This window comes from Rhinopithecus bieti, unplaced genomic scaffold, assembly GCF_001698545.2.
Source record: "Rhinopithecus bieti isolate Rb0 unplaced genomic scaffold, ASM169854v2 scaffold_10181, whole genome shotgun sequence".
NCBI lineage: Eukaryota > Metazoa > Chordata > Mammalia > Primates > Cercopithecidae > Rhinopithecus > Rhinopithecus bieti.
This window is the reverse complement of record NW_016806624.1, coordinates 748,013-760,129: the sequence shown is the minus strand read 5'-3', so window position 1 is coordinate 760,129 and position 12,117 is coordinate 748,013. Positions and strand designations below refer to the sequence as shown.

The following is a 12,117-nucleotide window of genomic DNA, read 5'->3' as shown; positions in this document are numbered from 1 at the left end:
TTTCTTCACAGAATTGGAAAAAACTGCTCTAAAGTTCATATGGAACCAAAAAAGATCCCACATTGCCAGGACAATCCTAAGCCATGAACAAAGCTGGAGGCATCACGCTACCTGACTTCAAACTATACTGCAAGGCTACAGTAACCAAAACAGCATGGTACTGGTACCAAAACAGAGATATAGACCAATGGAATAGAACAGAGCCCTCAGAAATAATACCACACATCTACAGCCATCTGATCTTTGACATACCTGACAAAAACAAGAAACAGGGGAAAGGATTCCCTATTTAATAAATGGTGCTGGGAAAATTGGCTAGCCATAAGTAGAAAGCTGAAACTGGATCCTTTCCTTACTCCTTATACAAAACTTTATTCAAGGTGAATTACAGTCTTAAATGTTAGACCTAATACCATAAAAACCCTAGAAGAAAACATAGGTAATACCATTCAGGACATAGGCATGGGCAAGGGCTTCATGTCTGAAACACCAAAAGCAACGACAACAAAAGCCAAAATTGACAAATGGGATCTAATTAAACTAAAGAGCCTCTGCACAGCAAAAGAAAGTACCATCAGAGTTAACAGGAAACCTACAGAATGGGAGAAAATTTTTGCAATCTACTCATCTGACAAAGGGCTAATAGCAAGAACCTACAAAGAACTCAAACAAATTTAAAAGAAAAAAACAAACAACCCCATCAAAAAGTGGGGAAAGGATATGAACAGACAATTCTCAAAAGAAGACATTCATACAGTCAACAGACATATGAAAAAATGCTCATCATCACTCGCTATCAGAGAAATGCAAGTCGAAATCACAATGAGATAACATCTCACACCAGTTAGAATGGCAATCATTAAAAAAATCAGGAAACAACAGGTGTTGGAGAGGATATGGAGAAACAGGAACACTTTTACACTGTTGGTGGGATTGTAAACTAGTTCAACCATTGTGGAAAACAGTGTGGCGATTCCTCAAGGATTTAGAACTAGAAATACCATTTGACCCAGTCATCCCATTACTGGGGATATACCCAAAGGATTATAAATCATGCTGCTATAAAGACACATGCACGCATATGTTTATGGCAGCACTATTCACAATAGCAAAGACTTGGAATCCACCCAAATGTCCATCAGTGACAGACTGGATTAAGAAAATGTGGCACACATACATCATGGAATACTATGCAGCCATAAAAAACGATGAGTTCTAGTCCTTTGTAGGGACATGGATGCAGCTGGAAACCATCATTCTCAGCAAACTATCGCAAGAACAGAAAACCAAACATCGCATGTTCTCTCTCATAGGTGAGAACTGAACAATGAGATCACTTGGACACAGGAAGGGGAACATCACACACCAGGGCCTATTGTGGGGAGGGGGGAAGAGGGAGGGATAGTATTAGGAGATATACCTAATGAAATGACGAGTTAATGGGTGCAGCACACCAACATGGCACATGTATACATATGTAACAAACCTGCACGTTGTGCACATGTACCCTAGAACTTAAAGTATAATAATAAAAAATAAAAAAAAAAAACAAACGATACTCTCAGATTACTGGAAAAAAAAAGAACAATTTACCATTTCTAAGCATAAGGCAGTGTCTAAGTGTCTATGAGGATAACATAATGGATATAATAACGTCTCCATAATCAAGCTTATTATAATCTAATGTAAGATATGTTTATCAATAACAACAAAAGAAGCACAAAATAATTTATAGAAAGAAAAAAAATAAGTGGCTTCTGAGTATCACTGAAATTTGGGCAATGTCGGAAAGGCCAAATGGATCTTGTAATTTTTCTTACAATTATTACATTAATTTGTCATTAATAGGTTTACAAAAAATTCAAATTTAAAATAAGAATCTTACTTTCAGGTGTTTTTTTCTGCCATTGACTGAGTTCAGCGGTTAAACATTTTACCTGCATAATTAATAATGATAGCTACAAAAGAAAAAAACAAAGTCATATTCTGTGGACTATTCATAGATGAAAATATAAACATTCTTAATACTTTAATACTCTGCAAGGGGCTGGCATTCCTAACTCCCATGCTGCTCAAGAGGCAATTTTAATTTTTAATCTGTTTCACTGATCCACTGATCCATTCCTAAAGCAATTCCATAATTCTGATTATTATAATGAATATCTTAGTCCTTTTTGTAGGCCAAGAGTAAAATCAGTTCAGATTTAGATAGTAAAATATCTGTGACTATTATACCTAACACAAAGTTAGCAGTCTTTGTTCTAATTTTTTTTTTTTTTTGAGACAGTCTTGCTCTTTCACCCAGGCAGGAGTGTAATGGTGCAATCTCAGCTCACTGCAGCCTCCGTCTCCTGGGTTCAAGTGGTTCTCGTGCCTCAGCCTCCTGAGTAGCTGGGATCATATGACCACACCACCAAGACCAGCTAATTTTTTTGCATTTTGGTAACGACGGGGTTTTGCCATGTAGGCCAGACTAGTCTTTCTTCTAATTTTAACAAGGTAGCAAAATAGCAACCAACAAGCAATTTACTCAGTTGTTAAATATATGTATAGCTGCTAAAAGACAAATAATAAAAAAAAAAACCTCTTGTTCTAGAAAGCTTGTTCTAGAAAGTTTTTGGAATATTCTCCCAACTCTTAAAGCAAGAAGAGTAAGAAGTTTTCCAAACGATTAAGCATACAGGTATTAACAAAGCTATTAAACTTGAGAAAAATATAGACAGATATATTTCTTTTCCAAAATAAAATGAATTCCACTTACCTTGTATTTTTTAGGAAGAAATAGAAGATTCATACCTGAGCATTTGAATCAGTGAGTGTTTCGGTTCCAATAAGTGACAATTTATTCTGACACTTGATTTAAAAAGTAAAAAAAAGCAAGTCACACACGTTAACTCACAGAAAATTCCCTTCCCCTCCTCTTTTGTACCAGGCCAACAGAACACTCTTCTAAACCACAAACATCTGATGGAGAAGAGTTTGTTGAAAGTCCTCACTTTGTAAGTAAAACGATTAAGGCAGCCAAACAAGTCCCAAAGTGAATACATCACAAGTAAAAAGAGACACTAGAATGAAGAGAAAAAAAAAAAAAACCCCAAAAACTAATAGCTAGAATGAATTATAAGTCAGATAACTGGAAAGTGGGAGATTAAAAAATATAAGGGATAGCACTATAGAAAAATAACAAGAAAATAGTAAAGATCCTAAGAAATCCTAAGAAAATAAAGCCTTCAGGAGACATTGTTTCTGTGCCGTTAAAAAAGTACAAAACTGTTCATGATAATTACATGAGATAAAAATATGAGTAAACTCTATTTCTGCTCATTTGTAGTACAGCATTTCTCTATACAAATTTTAAGTAATTTTAAAATCCAAATTTGCATACTGAAAAAATACCTGAAGCAAAAAATAAAAGGTGGAAGGATTATAAAAATTATCCTGAAAATACATTAATAATACAAAATACCAAGTATTTATATTAAAATAATTGTAAGAAAAGAGAAAACCTGACTAATTTGCCCAATTCTGAAACTTTACTGGGAAGAATAAGATGCTGAAAATATCTATGCCCTATCTTTTGGCTTCCCTGGGCTACACTGGAAGAAGAATTGTCTTGGGCCACACACAAAATACATTACAATAGCTGATGAGCAAAAAAAAAAAAAGGAACCCATAATGCTTTCAGAAAGTTTGTGTCGGGGTGCATTCACAGCCATCCTGGGCTGCGCGTTGGACAAGCTTGCTTTAAGTAGAACAAATTTTCACCAACATATTCTAGTGTACTAAAGGCAGTTCTATCTCACCAACTTCGAAAAGGTACATACATTTCAAACAACATTTTCTAAATTAATTTATGTTTTCACTCATAATTATGTGTTCTTCCCACTTCTATATTCTCTATTTGGGGAAATAATCCCATCAACCACCCAATGACCCAAACCAGGAACCTGAAACTAACCATATATCCCTTCCATTGCACATAAATTAACTTCTAATCCTACCTACTTATCTCTTGAATCCACTCTTCTATTTGCAACGACAATACTGAGGGCTTCCTTACTTTTTACCAGGACTATTACTTGAGCTCCCTAAATGCTTTCTATCTGTAGTCTTACTCTTCTGCATTCGATTTTCTTCAAAAACACCAGAGTAATTTTCCCAAACTGCATATCTGATCATGTCACTTCCATACTTAACATCCTTTAGTGGTTCCCCATTAGTACACACTCAACAAAATCCTTTATGTTCTTGCCCCTGATTACTTCTCCATTCTTACCCTAGAAGTCCTTCTCCTAATGTACATTATCCATAATATTCTATTTAGTGTTCTGTCAACTCTCGCAGCTTTTACATATTTTCTTCTTTATGCTTTGTATACTACTTCTACTTTTACAGGGTAACTACTAATTATTCTTTAGAAATGAAATCAGTAATTACTTTTTTTTTTTTTTGAGACAGAGTCTCACTCCGCTGTCACCAGGCTAGAGTGCAGTGGCATTACCTTGGCTCACTACAACGTCCACCTCCAGGGTTCAAGCAATTCTCCTATCTCAGCCACCCGAGTAGCTGAGACTACAGGCATGCACTACCACGCCCAGCTAATCTGTGTATTTTTAGTATAGACAGGGTTTCACCATGTTGGCCAGGATGGTCTCGATCTCTTTACCTCATGATCCCCCAGCCTTGGCCTCCCAAAGTGCTGGGATTACAGGTGTGAGCCACCGCACCTATCCCAGTAATTACCTCTTTTAAAAAGCTATCCTTGACCCCTTCATCTGAGTTTAGGACTTCTCCTAAGCATAGTCTTTGTACTTCTATAATATGGTCTAATATTGTACTACAACATAATATAATGACTGTTGTTTCCATAAGATGATAATCTCCTTGGGAGTATGGATTGCCAAAATTTTTCTTTCCATAGCTCATCTAGTGTAAAGTTTCTTGAATGAATGCTTATAGGTCTAAAAGCTATATAAATATTTATCATACATAATGGCTTTTGGAAACTAGCACAACAAGCATTTCTTTCCGGAGTCTATTATTGAAGTTGATTTAAATCTTATATTAATTATCACTTCTATCTTTTGATACTTACTTCTTCCATATCTTTCCACATTTCTTCACATTCTCTAATAAGTTCTTCTTCAGTATCTGTAACATCTCCCACATCTGTAGTACTATCTGGATCTAGATCTTGCTGATTCATTGATATGTGCTTTGCGATTTTTTAGCCGTAGAAGAAAAACTAAAGCAAAAAATATTTATTCATTCAGCAGTATTGGTTGAACACTTATTACCTGCCAGATACTCACGTAGGGGATAAGAATACAGTAACGAACAAAATAGACAAAAATTCCTCCTACCGTGAACCTTATTCTAAATAAGGAAAACAGACAACAAAATAAAAAATAGAACATATATATACTGTAGTATATAAAATGATTTATAAGTGCCATGGAGAAAAGACAGGGAAGAAACACAGGGAATGCTAGGGCAAGGACAATATAATTTTAAACAAGGTGGTAATATAAGGTTACTGAGAAATTGACAACCGAGTAAGAAGACATGAAGAAGATAAAGAAATGAAGTACAGGGATGAACAGGGGCAGAGGGTCCAGGCAGAGGGAACTGCAAGTGCAAAGGCCTTGAGGCAGGAATATGACTGTCATGTTTCCACAGTAATGAAGGAGCTGGTGTGATTACAGTAGATTAAGACAGAGTAGAATATGAGGTCAGAGAGACAATAGGGATGAGATCATGTGGGCTTGGTATGCTATTTTAAGGACTTTGAGATGATAAGCAATTAGCTTCAAACAGAGGAATGAATCATTTGAATTACATTTTAACAGTACAACTCTGGTTAACTATAGGCAGTAAGGACAGAAACAAGAAAACTTGAAAGCTACTGCAATGACCCAAGCAAGATGTAGGCCAGGATAATACTGATAGAAGCAGCACTGAATGTCCAATTCTGGATATATTTTCAAGATGAAGCCAACAGAATTTCTTAACAACATGTATATGGACTGTCAAAGAGAGAAGTAAATTATTACATTGCCAGTTACTGAGGTGAGAAAGATGGTAAAAGACAGATTCGGCAAACATGGGAGAAGTGCTGATTAAAAACTCTGTTTAGGATACGCTACATTTGAGGTGTCAATTATTGGAGCTGCTGATTAAGCAATTAGAGATACATGTCTGCAGTTGAAAGGAAAGTTTTGAGCTATAAATATGAATTTGACAGCCATCATAATGCAGATAAGAGTTACACACTACATAATGACATTTTGGTCAATCACAGACCGCACATACAACAGTGGTTCCAACGGAGCTGAAAAATTCCTATTGCCTACTGAGGTCTTGATGATCCTCATCCTGCCTTAGGCCTAGGCTAATGTGTGTTTTCGTTCTTAACAAAGAAACTTAAAAGTAAAAAATAAAATAAATAAATTGGCTAGAAAAAAAAAAAAACACAAAGAAAATACGCCAGGTGCAGTGACTTACATCTGTAATCACACCACTTTGGGAGGCCAAGGTGGTAGGATCACTTGAGTCCAGGAGTTCCAGAACAGCCTGGCAACAAAGTGAGACCCCCATCTCTAAAAAAAAATTTAAAAATTAGCTGGGTGAGGTGGCACAGTCCTGTAGTCCTAGCTGCTCAGGAGACAGGGGCAGGAAGATCACTTGAGCCCAGGAGTTCAAGGTTATAGTAAGCTATGATCACACCACTGCATTTCAGCCTGGGTGACAGAGACAAACTTTGTCTCTAAATTAGAAAATAGAAAAAGAAAGGAAATATTGTTGCAGTTATACAACATGTTTATGTTTTAAGCTGTTATTACGAAAGAGTTGAAATGTTAAAAAATTAAAAAGATAAAGCAAAAAACTTACAGCAAACTAAGGTTTATTATTGAATAATTAAAAAATAAATTTAGTATAGCCTAAGTGTACAGTATTTACAGTCTACAGTAGGGTACAGTAATGTCCTAGGCCTTCACATCTTTTCACTACTCACTGACTCATCTACAGCAACTTCTAGTCCTATAAGCTACATTCATGGTAAAAGCCCTAGACAGGTGGTCCACTTTTTATCTTTCATACCGTATTTTTTACTGTACCTTTTATATGTTTAGAAAGGTTTAAATACAAAAATACCAGTCTGTTACAATTACCTACAGTATTCATCCTAGGTGTGTAGTAGGTTATACCATCTAGGTTTGTGCTCATATGATGAAATCATCTAACAATGCATTTCTCAGCACATATCCCCGTTAAGTGACACATGACTGTACTTACAGTTGTGAGGGTGGGTGAAATAAGAAAAGGAAGAGCCTGCAGCTAGAAATGAGAAGATCTTCAGGCCAGGAGTTATTGAGGTAAGAACCAACTGAATAGTCTGAGAAGGAGCACTCAGTAAGTTAAGAGGAAAATCAAGAACATGATGCCCTGAAATCCAAGAATGTATTCAAGGAAAGAATGATAACTGTCAAACACTGGAGACGGGTCAAGTAAGTTACAGAGAACTGATAATTTATTTAGTAATAAAGAGGAACAAACTGGTTTTTCTAAAAATAGTCACAGCAATATTTCAGGTTGTATTCCCCATCAAGAGGCAGAGTCTTTTTCCCCTCCCCTTGAAACTGAGTGTGACTTTGTGGCTGTCTTTATAAACAGAATACAATGAAAATGACACTACATGACTTTCAAGACTAAGTCACAAAAGGCAATATAGCTAACTTCTTGCTTTCTCTTTCTTGGAACATTCACCCTTGCAACCCAGGCACCACGTTATGAGAAAGCCCAAAGTAGCACAAAAGGAAGAGATCACATGAAGTCCATGTGGAAAGGAACTGAGGTTCCCAGACAAAAGCTAGTATCAACTGCCAGACATACACATGATCATTTCTGACAATTAAGCCCCTAGGCTTTGATCTTCTAGCCAAGGCTCCAGATACTGTAGAGCAGAGAAGCTGCCCCTGCTGTGTCCTGTCTGCATTTCTAATGCACAAAACCCATAAGCATAATAAATAGTTGTTTTATACCTCTACATTCTGGGGTAATTTATCACAATTTTACTGGAGTAAACATACAAAAATGAAGGTCACAGATAACCTTTATAGGAGTAGTTTTAGAAGAATGGCAAGAATAAATGTCTGATTGATGTAGATTCAAGAAAGAATGGAAGGCAAGGAATTAAAAATATTAAGTATATGAAATGTTTTCAAGAGTTTTTTCTCTAGCCAGACAGGGCAACACACGCCTGTAATCCCAGCTACTCAGGAGCTGAAGTGGGAAGATCCCTTGAGCCCAGTGAACCCAGGAGACTGAGGCTGCAGTAAGCCATGATCACACCACTGCACTCCACCCTGGGTGACAAAGCAAGACCGTAAGACCATACTAAAAACAAAAACAAAACAAAACAAAAAACCACACACACAATTTTTTTTTTCTTTAAAGCAAAAGAGAGAAATATGGTTACTAACTGGAGGGAGATACAGGGTTAAAACAGACTTTTTCTTTTTTAAAGATGGGAGAAAATATAGTATCTTTATATGGTACAATAAGAAAGAAATATTGCTAATACAAGAGAGAAAGGGGAAAAGAAAGAATGGGATCTAGTACATAAGCAGAGGGGTTGGCTTAAGATAAATGGACATGCAGTTCATCCATTTTAATGGGAGGGTCATCAGAATATCAAGAGTGTAGATGTAGGTAGGTAAGTAGACGTGCTGCTAGGAACTTGTAGAAATTCCATGTGGATTGTTTCTCTTTTCTCAGTAGATGGTAACTACAGTCATCAGCTATGAAAGGATGGGAAGAAAGTACTGCAAGTTTAAGAGCACAGGAAAAAGAGATGTATAAAATAGATATATAAAAAGATAGGAGAGGATAAAGTTACAGGATTATTCAGCAGTAGCATTACAGGCTCACCTGAGATTAGTATCATGAGTTTAAAGTAAAACCAGAGCATGGTTGTTATGTTTTCTTCTATGGTGTAGCACCACAGGTACAGACAGGGACAAAGTGAAAGAATGGTCATAGGAATAAGCAGCTAAGGCAAGACAGAGAACATAATCACTAGGGAAGAGAAGGTCAAGAAAAAGAGAGGCCAAATTATTGGATCATCTATAAGGATATTAAAATCACTAAGAATGATGATAGTAGTACTGCAAAGGGCAACAGTGAGCCAGGAGCTAAAAATCTTCAAGGAATGAGGGCGAGTAAAACAATCTTGCTAGATGATTCCTGCAAAGAATAGAAGGGGGTTACCAAATCTGGTGGCATAAGATTCAAAACCGGGCAATTTTAAGAAGGTAGACAGTACAATAAAGAATGAGGATGTCTACCCTACATCAAATGCAAACCAGAATACGCCTCCTCCATATCTTTATTCATATGGAACTTCTGCATTTTATACTGCTTAATCAATAACTTATTAACAAGAAGTTCTAAGGCAAACCTAAATAAATGGAAAGATACGTCATATTCATGGACTGAAAGACCCACATTGTAAAGACATTAATTCTCCCCCAAGTTGAGCTACTGAATCTTAACCAAAATCCTGAAAGTTTTTGTTTCTCTTTATGGGACTTGACAAGCAAATTCTAAAACTTACATGGAAGTACAAAGGGCTAAAACTAGCCTAAGCTCCTCATGAAAAATAAGATGGGAGGACATAGCCTACACTATTATGGCAATGTAGAATTGGCACATAAATAGGCAAATTGAGCAATGGAACACAACACAAAGCCCTTCTTGACTTTCTAGATTCACATACATATGGACCCATGACATATGACAGAGATGACAATGCAAATCAAGGAGAAAAAAATAATCCAAATAGATATATATTTTATATATTACTGTTTTTTAAATGTATATTTTAGTCCATATAAATCTTTCCCTTTTTTTTTTTAACAAACTGAATAGTACTTGCAGAGAAAAAAGTAAGTCTAAATTCATACCTTAATCTTTACGTCACTCCTCACTCCCTCAAAAAACCCAAAATAGAAATCATAAAAAATAGGAAGAAAACACAGAAACTTTTTAAATCTTAGACTAGGAAACACCTTTCTAAGCAAAACTAAAATCTTTACATAATTTTTTTTTTTAATTCTGCATAGACAAACATCTCATCAACAAAGTTAAAATTTAAAACCCCCAAACTTAGGAGAAATACTTGTAATATATATGGCAACCCAAGACCTAATTTCCTTAATGTATAACGAGTGCCTACAAATTCATAAGAAGAAACCAAACAACTTACCACTAAAAAAAATAAAAAAAAAAAGATTACCAAAAAAGTCAGGATATCAATTACTTTGGAGGAAGAGTGGAAGGGAGAGAAGGGTTGTAGCTGGGATGGGCCAAATGGAGAGATTTCTGAGGTAATTATCAAAGTTTTATTTCTTGACTAGCATGATGGTAAGGTGTTCACCTCATAATAATTAGTAAACTTTACATTTATTTTGTGTGGGTTTGTGTCTGTATTTTTACATTAAAAGGTAAACAACAAAACAATTCAACAGAAACACGCAAAGGACACGAATGAGGAACTCAAAGAAAAAACAAATGCCTTTTAAATATAGAAAAAGTATATTCATAAGCTCATATATAATTTATGAAAATGCAAATTAAACAAGCATTAATTTTCATTCAGAATGGCAATAATGTAAAATTGGTAAGAGATAACACTGGCAAGCATGTGAAATAAGAGGCTTGCACTGTTGGTGGAACAACCACTTTGTATGATAATATCCATCAAAATTTCACATGCATTTCTTTTGACCCAGAAGTTCTATTCCTAGGAATAATCCTAAAGATAGGTATGTCTGCGTAAGTCTATACAATTATGGCGCATTACTTAAAGAAAAAAAAAACTTTAAAGGTATGAACTTTGCAACCGGACTATATAGGTTTAAATCCCAGTTCTGATAACTTAAAAGCTATGAGACTTGGGCAAGTCACTTAAACTTCCTGTGCCTCAGTTTCCTTTCCTATAAAATGAAGATAATATTAAATACTCCCTAGGGTTATGACAATTAAATGTGTGCGTGTATGTGTGTGTGTGTGCGTGTGTGTGTATATATATATATATATAAAAGCAATGTAGCTAGCATATAAAGAGCTTTATCAGTGTTTGCTATTAACAATTTGAACGTCAACTAGTAGAAGGCTGAATATCTCACCTGCTATACCCGTAAGACATAGTTTAAGTCTACAAAGCCAAAATCAGTCATCACCAATTTTAGAATATTTTTAAGCAAAAAAGTCAAACATAAATATTTCTTTACTGACCAATAAAATATATTATCAATATGCAAAAGTAATGCAAAACTCTGCACATGTGGTGGGGGTGGAGGGTGAGGGATAGATAGTCAACAAATTATCTGGCGTGGCGATTTAATGTGGCATTAGAAAAAAAACATATAGAAACATTTAAGAGTTTGCTCTCTACCACTTGAGGATGCAAGATGTAAGCTGTATGTAACCTGGAAGAGGGTCATCAAAAGAACCAGAAAATCATGGCGCCAAGATCTTGAATCTCCAGCCTCTAGACCTGTGAGAAATAAATTTCAGTTGTTTAATTAAAACACACACACACACTTAAGAGTTTAACTTTTCCCTTTCCCATGTTTTGTATTCTTAAACCTATCTTCCTGGAAAGGGAACAAGTCAACCTTTTGAGGTCCCTAGTTAAGACTACAATACTTAATCATTTATTGAAAAAAAAAATATCTCTTTATTTAGGGATAATACTATACTTAAAGAAACTTGCACTATTAATTGGGAAAAGATTAATATACATGAAATAAGCAAAAAAACCCACATAATTCTAAAATATATTCATTTATTCAACAAATATGTTAATGTATGCCATTGGTCAGACACTGTGTAGGTGAAAAACTCTGTACTCGTAGAGCTTCCATTCTCATGGAGACAATATAAATGAATGGATAACTAAACACATGATATGCTTTCAGATAGTCAGAAGTGCTATGAAATGGTAAAGTATACACCACTGCCTGCAAGTACTATCAGAATTCAGGATAGTGAAGGTTAGAGAAACCAACCCGGAATAAAGGAATTAGTCCATAATAATGCTTAATAAATGTT

General features: G+C 35.5%; 1 protein-coding gene across 1 annotated transcript in view; it reads right to left on the bottom strand.

Annotated features, from left to right (window-relative positions):
- The window catches only part of CENPK (centromere protein K), a 41,113-nt gene that overhangs the window by 27,979 nt on the left and 1,017 nt on the right, over positions 1 to 12,117 (bottom strand). The window contains exons 2-5 of the mRNA XM_017877123.1: positions 11,493 to 11,560; positions 5,096 to 5,245; positions 2,797 to 2,853; positions 1,886 to 1,958 (exon numbers count right to left, since the gene is read on the bottom strand). Of these exons, the coding sequence (XP_017732612.1) occupies positions 1,886 to 1,958; positions 2,797 to 2,853; positions 5,096 to 5,206 (241 nt within the window). The 5' untranslated portion in view covers positions 5,207 to 5,245; positions 11,493 to 11,560. The remainder of the gene's footprint in view (positions 1 to 1,885; positions 1,959 to 2,796; positions 2,854 to 5,095; positions 5,246 to 11,492; positions 11,561 to 12,117) is intronic.